The sequence below is a fragment of the Pelophylax lessonae genome (assembly GCF_965119305.1).
Source record: "Pelophylax lessonae genome assembly, chromosome: 3".
NCBI lineage: Eukaryota > Metazoa > Chordata > Amphibia > Anura > Ranidae > Pelophylax > Pelophylax lessonae.
The window spans coordinates 636,941,833-636,962,346 of NC_138770.1; the positions used below are offsets into that span (position 1 = coordinate 636,941,833).

Below are 20,514 nucleotides of genomic sequence, written 5' to 3' on the forward strand. Positions count from 1 at the left end.
CACAGTGTGCATTGAAAAGCCCAGATTAACTTGGTTACATGGTTACATAGTTAGTCTGACTGAAAGTCCATCCAGGTTAACCAATAGAGCAAAAAAAAAAAAAAAATATATATATATATATATATATATATATATATATATATACACATATATACACATATACATACTATATATATATATATATATATATATATATATATATATACAGTATATATATATATATATATATATATACACACACATGTATATACAATCCTATATATACAATTCTATACCCACAGTTGATCCAGAGAAAGGCAAAAAAAAAATAAAAAAGCATGATCCAATTTGCTCCAGCAGGGGAAAACATTCCTTCCTGATCCCCCGAGAGGCAATCGGATATTTCCTGGATCAACTTTACCAATAAATATGAGTATTCAGTTATATTATGCGTATCTAGGAAAGAATCCAGGCCTTTCTTAAAACAATCCACTGAGCTGGCCAGAACCAGCTCTTGAGGGAGTCAATTCCACATTTTCACAGCTCTTACTGTGTTATTTCAGCATTTATTTATTGAAAACCCTAAAGGGTAAGTTCATCTTTGGGAACATGTTACATGTTCCACCCGTTTTTAGGGTGGAACATGTAACATGTTCCCATTGCTGCAGCCACTCACTGTTCCCTCCTCTCCCTGTGACAGCAGTACAGGGAGACGTTCCCCCTATTAGCTGTCACTTCCTGAAAAAAGCGGGGCTCCGCCCACACGACTGCATCATTTATTCACACAGCTCTGTATGTGAATGAACTACAAGTCCTTTGCAGCTGTTGCTTAGTAGTTCTCAATGAACTAATACGGTGCTGTTGAGCGCTGTGGTAGTTCATTGAGCCTTCCACTCATTGTGAAACTGCCTGGCTGTACGATGTACGCTTACACTGACAGTCTGCAGGAGACCTGCATGGCATCAGGGATCTGCTGGTGCAATGCTTTCTAGGCTCCTACAAAAAACAAAATAGTAAATGCACATTTTTTTACTTGCAAAAAAAGTGTGCATTTATTTATTTATTTTTTTTAAAGTGTACATATCCTTTAATTAAAAACATTTACCACCAACTTACCTTATACAAACGATCTAAACAATAATGGCCCATTTACATTCTTGCAGTGCATTAGCACACGTGCGTTTGTGCGTATTATGTCACATGTTATAGCCCAACCCTGGGCACAAACAAACTTCCCTTGCAGTGCCCCCCTCCACACATGGTCATTAAGCCTGGGGGTAGAAGAATAGGGTGTAAAACTTCATTCCTTTCCCTGGGAGGCTTCCTCCATCTTTGAAATCAATTCAACTCTAGCACCAGTTTTGTTAAAAGGAACCAGTTGGGACAGTTAAGTGAGTCACAGGTTGAGGACAGCTGTCTTACTTAAAGTAGAAGTCTATACTAACACTAAAATCCCTGCATCTATAGACCTCCACCATCTAACACAAACCTATCTAGCCCTCTAAAGAAGAAATCAGTATTTTTACCTTTTTTGAAGCCAATCCGACCTGATCCCACGCTGAGCTGTCAGCGGTGGCTTTGCTGTGGAGGTGGGTGCAACACATCTGACAATGGAAGTCCCATAGTAAGTCTATGGGTGACGTCACTCCCCATTCATTTCACAGCCGTTGTCGGCCGTGTCCTCTGCAGAGATTCTACTGCTGGAGACCAGACCGGATCGGCTTCAAAAAAGGTACGTATACTGATTTCTTCTTTACAGGGCTAGATAGGTTAGTGTTAGATTGTAGAGGTTTATAGATACAAGGATTTTAGTTTTAGGATGGATATACACTTTAATGTGTTACATTGATGACTAGCATATAGATATTAAGAATAAATTCTGGTATTTCATTCAGTTTCCACTGGGGCAAATCAAGCTCTGGGAAGCTAAAGTAGAAGAAGTAGATCGAACCTGCGATTCTGATGAGGACTATGAAACTAGCGGACGCAGCCTACTGTCTACCCATTACACCATTGTCATCCACCCGAAAGAGCAGGACCCCACATACCTTCTTATCGGATCCAAACATGAGAAGGTAAGAGCATGGGTACCAAGGGCCTAGATTGCTGTTTTTTTTTTTTCATTGTAGTTATCCAAAGTCTGAGTCTTAAAATGCAAACCGCCTGGCTGTTATGCTGACATGCACAGCCTGGACTAGGAGGCCTACTTGTTGCTGCACATCATAAGCTTTTGCAGAATATTACTTTCTCTGCCAAATGGCGCATTGAAACCTGAAAGGTAGACTCTGGCATTTGCTAATTATATATACAGTTAAAATTTAACATGATAATGTGGGGTACAAGTGTACAGAATTAATAATATAATGTTATACCTGTGAAATCTGTTTAATATGGGTTATAATTCTTTTTGGGGTGTATTTTAGGATACTTGGCACTATCACTTAACCATGGCAGCTGGAGTGATGGGAGCGAGTGTGGGCACAGAGTTTGAGCAGTTGGTGTGCAAACTGCTAAGTCTGGATGGTGATTCCTGTAAGTATTGAAGTACATTTTTTTAAAGACATCGCACCTTAGTATGCCACCGCTGAAGTAAATAGAAAAGAAAAAACAAGGAAAGCACATATTATAGCACAACATGCCCTGTACTTGTCAGGGCTTGTCATAAGACAGCAGAATCCCAGATGGCCTGGCCGGGAATCCACCTCATTATCCCACATCTGGAATCTCTCACAGATGCTTGAGAAAGGGGGCCATGTCCCTGAAACACGTCCCATCCACGACAATCTGCCAAGCTCTTCCTGAATGAGCTCTTTCTGTTGGCGCAGGTGCCCTTCCTCCTGTGGATTTTTGGTGCACACTGCCTTTCATGGTATAGATGCACTTGGCTCCTTCTGTCTAGCCCACCAGCTGCACAGCTCTTTGATCCACAGCCTTAAAGAGCTATGATTTGCGCTTCCCTTGTTTTTTTTTTTTCACATATTTTTAAGTTGTCTTCAGTCCTTATTACAGACAAAAGGGATGGCCTCAGAGATTTAGACGCACCAAAGGAAGACATTACAACCAAATTGTGCCTTTTGGAACACCTGAGTAGAGCTTTTTTTTTGCTTCCACTACTAAAGTACTAATCTGCAATATTTTTTAAATTTCCAGATTCACAACTTTATAAATGTAGCAATCTCTAGCGTTCCTCTGCTGCTTCTTCCTCCTTTATCAAATTGCCCCTGAGCCTAGAGGGAGTGCTGACTTCACCCTTTGTCATATGACAGTGTACAAGCCCAGCAATTGAGGTCGCATGCTTCCCCAAACCAAGACCCACTGGGTATTTTGCACCAGTTGCAACGAAGTACATAGCAGTGGAACTACAAAGCCTGCTTCCTCTATTATGTTTTGAAAGGAACAGGTTGCACTAACATGAGAGTTAGGAAATGGACACTTTAATAAGTGTACTTATAGACATTGGCAAGTATTAGGGTATCCTCAGTGTGCATAGCAGAATTATCCCAACCCATCAATGGAGGAGAGAGACCAACTGAGAATGCCAAAAGACCCCCTGAGATCCTCCTCATAAGCCCACCTATTGCTAATCGATTCTTCTGTGTAGGGTCCTCCAGCATCCTCATTTGTCCTTTCTTCCCCAACTCTGTGTTGGGTCCACCTTGTCGTACACCTGTAAGTCTACCAATGTCTGATTTCCTGTAAGTGCAACTTTTAAAGTGTCAATTTCCTAACCAAGAAAAACCCAACACAAGCCAAAGTTCGTTTAGTTGTATATATCCCTATTTACCCTGTTAGATATGTTCCTCTTTGCTACCATAAAAGGAACTTTTTTTGGTGGAATGGTGGTGAGTTAGACCCTGAGTTGGACTGTCTGTTCACATTATGGGGAGATTTCTTCCTATTTACTGTCCCAATGATAGGCGTCACAAGGAAGGGAAAGTCCTTACCAATAGGGACTGTAGTGGTAGTGGTGGTAGTACAAACTCTGACAGAGGGCTTTTACGTGTTTCAGTACTGAATGCTTGGCTTCTTGCTCTTTTCTAGTACTTTAAGTCAACCCTTTTAATTTCTTTCATCCCAAGAATTTCCTCCTGTCTACCCTAAGGTCAGCTATGAATTCCATACCTCATGTAAACTGACTGGTATTATTTCCTTATGTAGGTACCCAGGTTTGGAGACATCCAGCATTATGTCACTGTAAAGAAGCCATAACATCACCTCTCACTACATTACCATCAGAAGCACTGCAGACAGAGGCTATCAAACTATTTAAGGTGAACACCTATGGGAATATTTTTCATTATACTCAATGTTTTTGTAGACTAAATAATGCAATGAAATTCTAGGGTTGTTATGCAGGGCAAAATATGAAAACATTGTCACAGAGAGACAAAATAAGCCAGAAATGCGTCTTTTAGGGCAATCTTAATAGCATGGCAATGGAGCTCTTCTCCCTGTATGTCTCAAACACAGCAAACCTTCAAAAAGCTTTTGTCACAATGTCTGAAAATGCCAGTTGCCTTGCTGTCAGGCCACTCAGACAGCGCCCCCATTCATTCTAGGGCTGTGGGGATCACCCATGAAAATATGAAGAGCTGTGCTGGGACAGACTATTATGTTGGTACAGATGCTCCTATGGTTTTGTGACTATCTGTGGTGGCACTTCCCCTATTATCCAGTGTATACAGTTATGATGATTGTGAACCTTTGACATTATTTGACCTTCTGGAGGAGCCAAAGGCTATTAATTAGCCATTGTCAACCAGAGTTCTGTAGAACCTTAACATTCCCCCTGAGGTTGGTAGGTGTTGCACATTGAATGACAATTGATCATGCAACACTGTATCCATATGAAATTATTTTCCTCTTTTTGAGACATTATTTTGGGGGTATTTAATCACCACTGGGTTTTTTATTTTTTGCCAAACAAACGAAAAAACAAAAAAAAATAAATAAATAAAAACATTTTTCTTAGTTTTTGTTTTAAAATTTTACAAATAAGTAAATTTTCTTCCTCACTGATGTGCGCTGATGAGACTGCACTTATGGGCACTGATGTGCACTGATGAGGCTGCACTGATGGGCACTGATGTGCGCTGATGAGACTGCACTGATGGGCACTGATGTGCACTGATGAGGCTGCACAGATGGGCACTGATGTGCGCTGATGAGACTGCACTGATAGGCACTGATGTGCACTGATGAGGCTGCACTGATGGGCACTGATGTGCGCTGATGAGACTGCACTGATGGGCACTGATGTGCACTGATGAGGCTGCACTGATGTGCACTGATGAGGCTGAACTGATGGGCACTGATGAGACTGCACTGATGGGCACTGATGAGGCTGCACTGATGGGCACTGATGAGGCGGCACTGATGGCCACTGATGTGCGCTGATGAGACTGCACTGATGGGCACTGATGAGGCTGCACTGATGTGCACTGATGAGGCTGCACTGATGGGCACTGATGTGCGCTGATGAGACTGCACTGGTGGGCACTGATGAGGCTGCACTGATGGGCACTGATGAGGAGGCACTGATGAGACTGCACTGATAGGCAGCACTGATGGGCACTGATGAGGCCTTTCATTTCTAGAAGTCTGGGCTAATATTATCTAAGCTTTAACCTGCTCCCACTCTAAGCCCTATACTAACTACCCTGTAAAGGAAAAATGTGTAATCTTACCTACTCTAAGGGTGCTCTGGTCCAGTCACGTGATTGGCTCCCATCATCGGCTTCAGGGGCAAGAAGGGAAAGGGGACAACGGATGCCCCATAGTAAGTCTTTGAATGATGTCACTGCTCAGCTTTTGTTGCTGCTCTTTCCTCTTCAGCGTGGGAGATCATGTGACTGCATTTCATCGCCCTTAGTTTATGTAAGTATACGGCATCTTTCCTTTGTAGGATTGTTAGTATAGGGCTTAGAATGGGGGGTGGGAGGAGGTTTAAGCTTAAGTAGTATTAGCCTGGGCTTCCTCTTTAAAAGCAAGTGGAGGAAATTCACATCTTCTGCTCTGCCAGACAGAGCTGTGCTGTGCGGCAGAGCTGTGTAGGTCTGAGAACTGGATGGACAGAAATACAAATCATTTGGCAGGTAAAACATCTTGCATATAAATAATCCATCCGTTTATATGGCTGTTTGTCTGGCATTCAGTTTTAACTCAGGAACATTGTTAAAGCTTGAAGGGGGTAAGTTTACCTTTTGACAAAAAATGAAGCATTATGATGGACTCCAGGGCTGTGTATTGCAGTGTACAGTGTACTGACCACCACTCCGGGAAAAGAGGCATCACAGCTGTTATCTGGAATTTGGGAAGGATATTAAGCCCTGGTTCTCATCAGACCAGCTTTGAAATCGTGCTAATTCAGCATGATTTCAAAGCCGCACATCAATTCGATTTGTACATCTAATTTCACTGCAGCTGGCGACTTCATGTAACAGAAGTCAATGCAAGTTGCAGTGAAATCGTAAAAAGTACTGCAGGAACCTTTTTCAAAGTCTCCACATCATGAGTTTCTCCGATTTGGATGGTTCCAATGCAGGCAATGAGGTGCGACTTGTCATGCGATTTGGAACTGTCAAATCTCACCCTTGTGAATGGAGGCCTAGAGTTACATTCACCTTTTTATGAAAGGGTAAACTTACTCTTTAACTCAAACCAAAACATTTTTGTTAGTTTTGAATGTAGTGGGAAACCCATCAGGTCATTGCTGCTGTCTCCAATTCAGATGATTCCTCCTCACAAACAGCAACATTCTGTCCCCTAAGAAAGAAACACGAATACAACCTTTTTATACATAGTACAGCGGGAAGGCGTTCAAGGCCGGGTTCACACTAGCTGCGACTGCGGCTCACAGCAGGGGGTCCGGTGCGTCCCTGTTTGCCGTTTCAGGTGCGAATCAGGTCCGAATTTTTGCCTGAATTCAGGCCTGAAGCGGAGCCAAAGACGCACAGAACCCTTTTCCAGTGAGGACCTCGGCGGCTCCAAAAGTGTGTGAACCGACTCAGTTGAAAGCTGGTCACAGTCTCCTGTCATGCGAATTGGATGGGGGGAAATCTGCATCAAATTTGCATAAGTGTGAACCCAGCCTTAATCTCTGTCTGGAGTCCATGTCTCCTATGGGGAGATCTTGTCTATATTCCCATTGCACACATTACTGATGTAGCACTACTCCCATGGAAGCTGCTGGTTACGGATTCCCCTGCGTTACCCATAGCAACAACTTGACAATATAGCATTTTTAAAGTGCTTGGCTCAGTCAGAAAACTGTCCAGAGGTTTTAGTTTTTGTTGTTTTATTTGAGAACTTGGATAGGAGAAGGGATGTGTGGGATACTCCAACTAAATAAACTATACACAATTGCTGGGACTGCTGAATATAACTGAATGCGGCAAGACCGCTGCTTCACCTTGACAATGCAGTGAAGAAGTTTTAGATGAGCTGTACTGTATTGCAGATCACTCTTCAGGGCCCTTATTGGTACCCCCTTTGTCTCTATTCTTCAGGATTCTCTACATGGCACCCCCTTTACTGTAACACTCTGTGTGGGCTGACCCCTTGATCCTCTGACCTCACTGGAGTGGTCCCCCTTCGTGGGCTGACCCTTTGGCAAGGCCCCTGGTACTCACGGACACTGTTTTCCCAAAAAGACTCTGCCATCAGCTCCACCATCAGCTTCACTGGATCCCCTGCAGCTCAGCCCCACACCTGGTTCACTAGGCCGACTGCCTATGACCACTTTCCGCATACAACAGGAGGAGAGACAGCCATCAGCCTCCTCCTGGGACTCTGCTTCTTGCCAAAGACACTCTGTCACATGTCCCCCCAGCTTTTATGAGCAATCCCAGGATGCATTGCAAGAATGCCCTCCCACTGGGACTCCCACAAAAGCCAATGTGTCACTGGCTGGGTTTCCTCCACTGTCCAACAAGCTCCCTCACTGGATGCAGTGGGGACACTCCCTCAGACCCAGTGAATCACACCTGGAAACATGCAACAGGCAACCTAATAGATCAGGGTCCCCTGATAAGCAGAAGGAGCATAAGATGCCTTTTCCTAGCACCTACCTAGGAGGGTGCTACACTGAAAACAAGGCTCTTCAGTGGTGGGTGCTGCAGCGGATCAGCTGGATGCTGGAGACATCAAGAAAGTGTACGTATTCGCCAGCACATCATCGATCTACAATCAGCATCCAAAGGCTTTTATTGCAGAGAGATCACATCACAAAGACAAATGCAACATTTTGAAGTCACGCAGGAGTCGCAGGACGGCCAGGACCCCTTCATCAGGCATTTGACATGCCCGTAGAAGGGGTCCTGCACAACCCAGAAACCTTGCACTTGTCTTTGTGATCTGATCTCTCTGCAATAAAAGCCTTTGGATGGTGATTGTAGATCCATGGTGTGTTGGGGAATATGTACACTTCCTATGGGGAGATGTCTCCTTACTTCCTGCCTCAGTGATTTCCTGGGCGCTGGGATCCCCAGGACAGAAAATAAGAAGAAATCTCTCTGGACACCAATACAAACCCAAAGAAAGTTGTCAATTCTACTCCAATCTCTTCAGAGCTAAAACAATAATTTTTTGGGCTGGAGTTGAGGTTTAATGAAGAAAGAAGAGATTGTGTTCATAATATGTAAGATGTTTGTTCGGGGATATTGCTGCTTTCTAGTGATTTTCCAGTTCTCATGCACTTCAGTCAGGTTATGCCAGGTCCCGCGGCCTGCTTCAAATTTACCCTTCTTACAGCGGCATTCATAACGCGAAACGTGAAACCCAGAGACACTTATGTCATCGGCGCAACACACCTACCATAGACCTCAGCGTGAAGCAAGCGCTGGAGGAGCACAGCTGCTGTAAATCAATGACATATGTGTTAGAATAATTCGGACAAGCGTCTAACTGTGGAGCATGCTGGGAGGTCATGGCTGCCTGTGGGATAAGATATCCGGCACCTCATTCTAAAATAAATCCAGTGCCTGGTAAAGCCTGACACAGGCACACCATGATAAGTGGATTCCTCTTCTTGTTGGCCCCAAAGTGGTCTGGAATCCAGATAATGAGCTCTACTTATTTCTACAACAACTCCTGTCTGCCAATTACTGGAGAACACTGCTTTATGTGAACTCAAAGAGATAATAATACCGGAGATATAAAGTGAACAGACAGCTTTGGATATTCATGTACTATATATATATATATATATATATATATATATATATATATATATACAGCTGGAATTAATGATAAAGCTGGTGTAGACATTTGTGAATGATGACACTCTTTTGGATGCACCCTTTACCTTTCTCCATCACCTAGTTCTAATAGATATTACCACAAATAAGATAGATTAGATAGATAGACGGACGGACGGGATAGACTGGTGGGATAGACGGACGGGATAGACTGACGGGATAGACTGACGGGATAGACTGGTGGGATAGACTGGTGGGATAGACTGGTGGGATAGACTGGTGGGATAGACTGACGGGATAGACTGACAGGATAGACAGACGGGATAGACGGATGGGATAGACTGACGGGATGGACTGACGGGATGGACTAACAGGATGGACAGACGGGATAGACTGACGGACGGGATAGACTGACAGGATAGACAGACAGGATAGACGGACAGACGGGATAGACTGACAGGATAGACAGACAGGATAGACGGACAGACGGACAGGATAGACAGACAGGATAGTCGGACAGACGGACAGGATAGACAGACAGGATAGTCGGACAGACGGACAGGATAGACAGACAGGATAGATGGACAGACGGACAGGATAGACAGACAGGATAGACGGACAGACGGACAGGATAGACAGACAGGATAGACGGACAGACGGACAGGATAGACAGACAGGATAGACAGACAGGATAGGCGGACAGACGGACAGACAGGATAGACAGACACGATAGACAGACACGACAGACAGACATGATAGACAGACATGACAGACACGATAGACAGACACGATAGACAGACACGATAGATAGACAGATACGATAGATAGACACGATAGACAGATACGATAGATAGACAGATACGATAGATACGATAGATAGACAGATACGATAGACAGATACGATAGATAGACAGATACGATAGACAGATACGAGAGACAGATACGATAGATACGATAGATAGACAGATACGATAGATAGAAAGATACGATAGAATTGAATACTCACTGGCCACTTTATTAGGTACACCTTGCTAGTACCGGTTGGGACCCCCTTTTGCCTTCAGAACTGCCTTAATTCTTCATGGCATAAATTCAACAAAGTGCTGGAAACATTCCTCAGAGATTATGGTCCATATTGACATGATAGCATCACACAGTTGCTGCAGATTTGTCAGCTGCCCATCCATGATGCCAATCCCCCATTCTAACACATCCCAAGGGTGCCCTATGAAATTGAAATCTGGTGAATGTGGAGGCCATTGGAGTACAGTGACCTCATTGTCATGTAGAAGAAACCAGTGGTGAGATGATTTGATCTTTGTGACATGAAGCATTATTCTGCTGGAAGAAGCCATCAGAAGATGGGGACACTGTAGTCATAAAGGGATGGACGTGGTCAGCAACAATACTCAGATAGGCCGTGGCGTTTATTCGATGCTCCCCTACACCATTAGACCTCCACCACCAGCCTGAACTGTTGATACAAGGCAGGGTGGATCCATGCCTTTACGTTGTTTACACCAAATTCTGACCCTACCATTTGAATGTCGCAGCTGAAATCGAGACTCATCAGACCAGGCAACATTTTTCCAATCTTCTATCTTCCAATTTTGGTAAGCCTGTGCAATTTATAGCCTCAATTTACTGTCCTTAGCTGACAGGAGTGCCACCTGGTGTGGTCTTCTGCTGCTGTAGCCCATCTGATTAAAGGTTCGATGTGTTGTGCATTCAGAGATATTCTGCATAACTTGGTTGCACAAAGGGGTTATTTGAGTTACTGTGTTACTGTTGCCTTTCTATCATGGTCATTCTCCTCTGACATCAACAAGCAGGCTTACTCTGGGTCAAAAAATAGGCACATGTCATATTTTTCGGGAGGCACAGAGAGCATACGGGGAGCAGAGAACACGGGGGGGCTGAAGGGCACAGGGGGCGGAGAGCACTAAGGGGGTGGAGAGCACAGGGGGGGCCGGAAAGCATAAGAGGGCCAGGAGAGCACATGGAGCAGAGAGCACAGGGGGGGGGGGGGGTTGACAGAGAGCACAGGGGGACTGGAGAGCACGGGGGGGGGGGGGGGCGGTCGGAGAGAGCACCTGGGGGGCCGAAGAGCACAGGGTGGGCCTAGAGCACTAGGGGGATGGAGAACCCTGAGGGGGGCTCAGAACATGGGGGGCCAAAGAGCACAGGGGGCGAAGAGCATGGGGAGTGGAGAGCAAAGGGGGGCTGGAAAGCACAGGGGGGCCTAAGAGCACAGGGGGCTGGAGAGCATGTGGGGTGGCTGGAGAGCACTGGGGGACCCATGGAGCACTGGGGGGCTGGAGAGCACAGGGGGGGCCTAAGAGCACGGGGGCGCTGGAGAGCACGTGGGGTGGCTGGAGAGCACTGGGGGGCCCAGGGAGCACTGGGGGGGCTGGAGAGCAGTTGGGGGCTGGAGAGCAGTAAGGGGAGCCTGAGAGCACAGTGGGGGGGGGGGGGCGGAGAGCACTGGGGGTAGCCTGAGAGCACAGGGGGGAGAGCACTGGGAGGCTGGAGAGCAGGGGGGGGGTGAAGAGCAGGGTGGTGGGGCAGTAGAAGGATAGGAGGACCAGCTCCATATACAGTAGAAGAATCCTTCTCTCCATTTTTCTCCTGCAGCCTCTGTTTGGGGCTGCAAGAGAAAAAAGGAGAGATTGATTCTTCTACTGTATCTGCAGCCACTCCTCCTAGCCAGGTGCACACACGGGGAGCTGCACTCACTTTCCCTCCTGTCCGGCGTCTCCTCCAGATCCACTCCCTCTTCATGGTCCCCTGACCTGTAGTTTACTCCCCCCCCCCCCCCCCCGAGAGAGGGAGAGGCCGAGTGAGCGGCATGGGCTCAAGAAGCAGCCCAGCTGCTTTGGCCCCACAAGGACATGCAGCCTGGCGGGCCCAGCCCATCAGGAAGTGCCTGGTGTGCCCTATGGCCAGTCTGGGCCTGTCAACAAGGCATTTTCATCCACACAACTGCCACTTACTGGATATTTTCTCTTTTTCGGACCATTCTCTGTAAACCCGAGAGATGGTTGTGCATGAAAATCCCAGTAGATCAACAGTTTTTAAAGTACTCATCTGGCAGCCCGTCTGGCAACAACCATGCCATGTTCAAAGTCACTCAAATCCCCTTTCTATCCTATTCTGATGCTGGTTTTGAACTTCAGCAAGTTGTCTTCACCACGTCTAGATGCCTAAATGCATTGAGTTGCTGCCATGTGATTGGCTGATTAGTAATTTGTGTTGCCAAGCAATTGAACAGGTGTACCTAATAATGTGGCCGGCCGGTGAGTGAATATACATACGAAGTGTATTTAAAAAGTTCGGTGAATGGTACCAGAAAACAAATAAAATAGAAGATACAAGCAAATTACTTTTATTGGCCTTCAAAAAAATCGCCATCCTTCACGACACACTTTTGGCAACATTCATAAATTTTCTGGAGACTGTCAGCGTATATATACATACATACATACATATATACATATATATATATATATATATATATACGTATACATATACATATATACACACACACCAAATTTTCAACTGCCGCCTCCCTCCAGGGGGGATAATCGGATTGGTCGGGGGGCGGGCCTGTCCGGTCCCTCTATAAATATTCATGAGGTTGGCATGTATCGTAGCAGAGTGCATCGCTGGGAGTGCGGTGTGTGATCGTTGAGATCCCGGGCTGTCAGTGTGGATTTACCGCAGGTGTGTGGGAAGTTTGGTGGACTCCGGTGACTTGCTGGAACTTATGGCGGGGAGGTGATCGGAGGAGCCGGGACAGATCGGAGAGACTGCTCGCTATGATTTACCTTCTGCTGTCGGATGATGCCTCTGTCATGTCGGATAATGCCTTCGATGCATCATCCGACAGGCCTCTTCCTCCGGAGCAGCGCTCTTCTGAGGAGGAAGTAAAGTGGGCGGGGATCCGCTCCTGTCTAACACGCCCACCCAGCGCCGGCCGGCCGCCCAAAGTCTCTCTGCGTCCCAACGGCTGTTCGTGCGACACATGCGCAGTAGCGCATTTCCACGGACACAGGGACAGACGCAGGGACACTTCCATTTTATTAATATAGATATATATATATATATATACACACACACTCATACATATACATATATATATATATATATATATATATATACAGTGGGTACGGAAAGTATTCAGACCCCCTTAAATTTTTCACTCTTTGTTATATTGCAGCCATTTGCTAAAATCATTTAAGTTCATTCTTCTTCCTCATGAATGTACACATAGCACCCCATACTGACAGAAAAACACAGAATTGTTGACATTGTTGCAGATTTATTAAAAAAGAAAAACTGAAATATCACATGGTCCTAAGTATTCAGACCCTTTGCTGTGACACTCATATATTTAACTCAGGTGCTTTCCATTTCTTCTGATCATCCTTAAGATGGTTCTACACCTTCATTTGAGTCCAGCTGTGTTTGATTATACTGATTGGACTTGATTAGGAAAGCCACACACGTGTCTATATAAGACCTTCCAGATCACAATGCATGTCAGCGCAAATGAGAATCATGAGGTCAAAGGAACTGCCTGAAGAGCTCAGAGACAGAATTGTGGCAAGGCACAGATCTGGCCAAGGTTACAAAAAGATTTCTGCTGCACTTAAGGTTCCTAAGAGCACAGTGGCCTCCATAATCCTCACATGGAAGACGTTTGGGACGACCAGAACCCTTCCTAGAGCTGGCCGTCCGGCCAAACTGAGCTATCGGGGGAGAAGAGCCTTGGTGAGAGAGGTAAAGAAGAACCCAAAGATCACTGTGGCTGAGCTCCAGAGATGCAGCCAGGAGATGGGAGAAAGTTGTAGAAAGTCAACCATCACTGCAGCCCTCCACCAGTCGGGGCTTTATGGCAGAGTGGCCCGACGGAAGCCTCTCCTCAGTGTAAGACACATGAAAGCCTGCATGGAGTTTGCTAAAAAAACACCTGAAGGACTCCAAGATGGTGAGAAATAAGATTCTCTGGTCTGATGAGACCAAAATAGAACTTTTTGGCCTTAATTCTAAGCGGTATGTGTGGAGAAAACCAGGCACTGCTCATCACCTGTCCAATACAGTCCCAACAGTGAAGCATGGTGGTGGCAGCATCATGCTGTGGGGGTGTTTTTCAGCTGCAGGGACAGGACGGCTGGTTGCAATCGAGGGAAAGATGAATGCGGCCAAGTACAGGGATATCCTGGGCAAAAACCTTCTCCAGAGTGCTCTGGACCTCAGACTGGGCCGAAGGTTTACCTTCCAACAAGACAATGACCCTAAGCACACAGCTAAAATAACGAAGGAGTGGCTTCACAACAACTCCGTGACTGTTCTTGAATGGCCCAGCCAGAGCCCTGACTTAAACCCAATTGAGCATCTCTGGAGAGACCTAAAAATGGCTGTCCACCAACGTTTACCATCCAACCTGACAGAACTGGAGAGGATCTGCAAGGAGGAATGGCAGAGGATCCCCAAATCCAGGTGTGAAAGACTTGTTGCATCTTTCCCAAAAAGACTTCTGGCTGTATTAGATCAAAAGGGGGCTTCTATTAAATACTGAGCAAAGGGTCTGAATACTTAGGACCATGTGATATTTCAGTTTTTCTTTTTTAATAAATCTGCAACAATGTCAACAATTCTGTGTTTTTCTGTCAGTATGGGGTGCTATGTGTACATTCATGAGGAAGAAGAATGAACTTAAATGATTTTAGCAAATGGCTGCAATATAACAAAGAGTGAAAAATTTAAGGGGGTCTGAATACTTTCCGTACCCACTGTATATACTTATATATACATGCATAGATACATACATTCTAGTGCCTGTTAATTTAACGGGCTTAATGTCTAGTATAATATAATATAGTATAATATAGAGAGAGATAATCAATAAGTCTCTGGCTCGCTGATATCCCTAAAGGGGAACTTCACCCAAAAGGGGAAGTTCTGCTTTAACTCTCTACCCCCCTCCTCTGCTATATTTGTAATATATATTTTTTTTTTGGGGGGGGGGTGCCTGATTTTGACAAGTACCCGCTCCTACTTCCAGCCAGATCACCGCTGCAATTCCGCCATAAGTTTTACTTCTCCCTCCCTGCCCTCAATCTTCTGGGACATGTCTCAGGTACCAGAAGGCTGCGGGACCATTCACAAAGTGCAGCGCGGCACGGGCATGCGCAGTGGAAAGCCAGCTGTGAAGCCACAAGGAGCCACAGCCGGCTGCCCTCAGTTATCATTCCAGCGCAAGGGACCCAAAGACTGATTAGGAACCAGCAGACTTGTATAAAGTACTCAAAATTTCTACTTGAGTAAAAGTACAAGTGCTCGATCAAAAAGTGACTTGAGTAGAAGTGGAAGTGCTCGCAGAAAAAGTTACTTAAGTAGAAGTACTAAAGTATTCAACATTTTTTTTACTTAAGTATTGCAAGTAGTTTTTTCAAAAAATTTGCTACTTAAGTACTAAAAGTAAAAAGTACCAGTAGTTTTGAAAAACAAATTCTACTCAAGTACTGAAAGTAGAAGTACAAGTACTGTGTTATGTAGTTATTAAAGAAAGAAGTCAAAAGTTTGAACATCATATTGTTTGTTATTATTTCAAATGATTTATTCAAATGATTAACCTAAAGGACAATCACAATTCCTTAGGCTGTAACTTTTTGTAAACAAAAAACAGATAAAGTATGTCCCTCCCTTCCCCTTTTAAAGCATCCACCTTTTAAAGCATCCACCTTTTAAAGCCAGGGGTGGTCTCCTTCCTGAGCTTCCTCACTCTCACAGCCAGGCAGATCACTTGAAGTTGAAGGGCCAGGGGTGGAAGGTGGTGTTTTTGGTTCGTCCATCTTTTCAGCTGATCAAAAGGCAGAACAGGAGCATGCGCAGTCTTCTTAATCGCGGTTTGATTTGATTTGCTCAATTGATGATGATGTGCCAGGCCAGCTTCATCAAACCTACAACGCTTAAAGTGAAAAATGCATCAAAAACTACTAACAAATTGGCTGTGCTAAAAATGCTAATAAAGTGCCTGCAATTATATATATTCTTCTTGTATTCAAAATCATCGCCCACAGTATCAAAAATAAAGTGACATGTCTGTGCTAAATGCAGTGCAAATTATTCCCACAATGTAAATTTAATTCATATAAAATATATATGACAATACCACAATAAAAGAAGTTGTGATTGTGAATAAGTTAGGTGCAAGTTTAAGTGTGTGAACTAAACTTTATAACGAAAAGTCCATAACTGAATTCCAGTGTGCAATCTAAGAAGTGCTTGTCACTTGCTGTCAGATGCTTCCACCTTTCTTCTGTGATCTGCTCAAGTAAAGTGGTGGACTGGATAGCCTCTCTCTCTGCCTCTCACCTTAGTAGCACTGGCACTGCACTGGTTCAAAAAGCTGTCTATATTATTTTCATTATAAGAACTTGTCAGAACATGCTTCCACCACCTGTCCTTCACACTAGTAGTGCTCATTTGCATTGCTCAAGTCAAGTGCCACTGCCAGTGGCCACTGCAGTGCGGGCACAGCCGCACAGGCAGAGGCAGGCCGCAGGAAGCACAGGCAGAGGCAGGCCGCAGGAAGCACAGGCACCACCACAACACAACACTTATGGTCCATGGACCATGGATGGTCGAATAATCATCATAGCCGTCAGTCTCACTCTTCTTGGTTCAAAAAAGCCACCCATGACCCGTGTGTATATAATATATTAATATTTTATATTGATTATTTGATTCTCAAATGGCACATTTGCCATGGCAAGGATTAGGCCCTCTCCACGGTCCACCTCACTCACCTCATAGAGAAGAAGATGAGATAACGAAGAAAATGCTCCGAGTCCTGCTCCCGAGTCCCGCCGCCCGTGTCACAACTCCTCTCAGTAAGGGCCCTAAGGGGTGTCTGAGTGACACACAACACGTTTAGAGGCAAAGACTTCGAGCGGGAAGACGGCAGCACGGCTCCTCCAGTGCGGTCTTAACTTGATGATCATGACAGTGATTCCGTGGGCCGCGGCGCGAGCGAGGCTGTGGGATTGATTGAATTGAGCTGTGCTGCCTACTGCTACACGCTACCTACTACTAAATTGTGAGTCAGTATATTTTATTTCATTTTTATATATAAAAGCGGTATTGTTGAGCACTACTAGCCACTCGATTGCCTGGCTGTCATTTTGTCACATGTTGGGGAATCACAGCGGCTCGGCTCCAGAAGTGGCGGGTGTCCCCGTCATCCTGCCAGGGCCGCCAAGAAATTTATCAACTAATCTTAAGTTATTAATATCTTATGAGGAGAGGACCAATGAGATTGAGAATTGAAATAATTAAATATATATGGCTTTTTGAACCAGTGCAGTCAGTGCCACAGTGCCACCCAGACGCTATCCACCAGTGCCACCACCATTAAGTGTGTTGGTCGGTCACTCGAGCACTGAAGGAGGTGGAAGCATCTGACAAGTGAAGTGACACTTTAGATTTGCACACTGGAATTCATTTATGGACTTTTCGTTATAGATAGGTTTACACACTTCAACTTGTTGCACGCACCTGACCTAACTTATTTCATAACTTATTTTATTGTGATTTATTGTCATATTTTATATGAATTGAATTTACTGTTACATTGTGGGAATAATTATTTTCACTGCATTTAGGCTTTAGCACATTCATGTCACTTTATTTTTGATACTATGTGGAGTGTGGGCAGGGCACTGGGGGCAACAATGATATTATATCGATTGCACAGGCACTTTATTCGCACAGCCAAGTTGTGTGTGTTAGTAGTTTCTTGATGCACTTTAAGCGCTGTAGCACAATTTATTTGTTTGTTTCATATTTTCTTTTTATTGGAAAGATTTGGTATAGCAGCTTTTATTATACACAGCCTTTATTTTCGTATGCGCTGATTTACAAATGACATTATACACATTTTTTTGAGCTTTATGCAACCTGCCATCTACTGTTCTGGCAGTGGTATTTTTTTTAAAAGTAACGAGTAACTATGCAGCACAAAAAAAAAATACTTGAGTAGAAGTATCGAAATCATCGAAAAAATGTAGTGAAGTAAAAGTAGAAGTAGGAGAAAAAAATTCTACTCTAGGAAAGTACAGATACCGCATTTCGGTACTTAAGTACAGTACTTAAGTAGTTCTACTTCGTTACTATACATCTCTGGGAACCAGCCCAGATGAGGATGGCACTGAATCCTTGTACAGGTAAGTGTATGTTTATAGTCAGCAGTTACAGTTTTTATAGCTGCTGAGTTTAAATTTTTGAGAACTGACGTCACACTCTAGCTCCGCTCTAGCTAGAGTGTGACGTCATCACGCATGTCCTTGCATATGTGTTTCCTGATACATGCAAACGTATTTTAATCTTTTTAATAAATTAAAAATTCTTTTAAAATATTACACTATGTGGCTTCTCCCACTCTATGCTATATAGTTACTGACTACTCAGACATGTAGTAAGGTACCAGGCGAATATTCCTGCCCTGGAGGCACTTTGGCTTCATCTTACTGACAGGGTCACTAAGCTAACCGAATGCTTGATGGTGAGAGCGTCGGCTATCCAAGAGATTTTTAGTTCTGTTTGATCTCTATAATTTGAGATCTCCCCTGTTTGGTAAGAGGCCAAGTATACTTTTTTTGAAGAGCACTTTTTTTTGCACTGGAGCACTTTATATATCTTTGGAGCACTGAGCACTTTGAAAACACTTGGACATTTTATGGTGGATTATGCATTTTTTAATTGTGGACTTTTTGATTATATGATATTATGATTTTTGGATTTGCACATATATAGATTTAGTGATATATGTAAATTTATATTTTAATTTTTTATGTATCAATTTGCACAATGTTTTATGCACTGGTTTGTCATTTGATTTAAAGGGACAGCACTCTTTTTTTTTCACAGTTTATTGTAACATTTATTGTTTTTTTTTTTTTTTGTTTATATATGAGTAGTGTTGTGCAGCCCTCATCCAATTTGCTATCACTGTAACAATGAGCGACTCTACTCAATCTGATCAACATGAAGATTTGTGCGCATGCCAGTTGCCATCTCCCCTATTCTGTACCCTATGTTGCATATAAATGTGTTCCAAACTGTTTTGAAGTATATCAGCAGAACAAAACATCAATGAAACAGAATACCAAATTGAAAGAATGTGCTCTACTGACAGCTGTAAAAAAAAGCCCCAATATTCCTCTAAACACCATGGAAAGTAAAATGTGTGCATCACGTAGAACCTATTGTAGGACAGGCAGGAATATTAATAATGTCTCCTGGCTGTCCAAGTGTGTGTCATTTTCATTTTTTTTTTTTTGAGCAGTGGGAGAGTTGGAAAAACATTTAGAAAGGTCATGCACCTGCTTGATAGTAACCAGATGCTGCGGCTGCATTGTATAGTTTAGATTATAACCGCAGGTAACATGAGTGACCACAAGAGGGAGATGGAGTCTTTAGAATAAAGTATAAGATAAAGGTGCAGCAGACTCTGTATATAATGTTTATATAAGTATGGGAACAATTGTATGTATGTTTGTAAATGGTGTTAATACTTCTTTTACTTTATGTGATGTGTATGGTTCATTATTGCTTACTTTAGTCTCATACTATTGCATTCAGTTATTATGAATATCCCTAAGCTAACTGCAATAGTTTAAAGTGGTGTTAAAGTGATTGTAAAGTCTAGTTTAAAAAAATAAATAAATAAAAAAAAATAACAAACATGTTATACTTACCTCCTCTGTGCAGTCGGTTTTGCAGGGAGAACTGAGCAGTCTGCATCCTCCTCTTCTCGGGTCCCTCTTCCCTGGCCCCTCCCTCCTGTTGAGTGCCCCCACAGCAAGCAGCTTGCTATCGGGGCACCTGAGCCGAGCTGCAGCCCCATGTGTCCATTCAGACATGTTGCCTGATCGGCCCTGCACCCTCTCTCTCCTGATTGGCTAACTGACTTTGACTGACAGCCACGGGAGCCAATGGTGCCGCTACTGTGTCTCAGCCAATCAGGAAGGGGAGTCCCAGACGGCCGAGGGACTCGTGGACATCGCCTGACTGAGATGGGCTCAGGTAAGCATTAGGGGGCTGAAGGAGGCTGCTACACACAGAAGGCTTCTATGCACTAAGATAAAAAACATTCTGCCTTTGCAACTTCTTTAACCACTTGCTGACCGCTCACGTTGAGGGTACTGCGGCAAAGTGGCTCGTTATCGCCCAGCGACGTAGACCTATGTCGCTGGACAATGCCCCCTCTTGGCGCCGCCGGAGGCTCGCTCCCGCTGTATTTAGACACAGTGGGAGTCGGGCCAGGGGAGGA

The 20,514-nt window shown here is 44.2% G+C and overlaps 1 protein-coding gene across 1 annotated transcript in view; it reads left to right on the top strand.

Annotated features, from left to right (window-relative positions):
• PLEKHH2 (pleckstrin homology, MyTH4 and FERM domain containing H2) overlaps nucleotides 1-20,514 on the top strand; it is a 263,489-nt gene that overhangs the window by 207,044 nt on the left and 35,931 nt on the right. Inside the window, exons 17-19 of the mRNA XM_082249839.1 lie at nucleotides 1,875-2,054; nucleotides 2,403-2,511; nucleotides 4,138-4,250. Coding sequence (XP_082105965.1) covers nucleotides 1,875-2,054; nucleotides 2,403-2,511; nucleotides 4,138-4,250 — 402 coding nt within the window. The remainder of the gene's footprint in view (nucleotides 1-1,874; nucleotides 2,055-2,402; nucleotides 2,512-4,137; nucleotides 4,251-20,514) is intronic.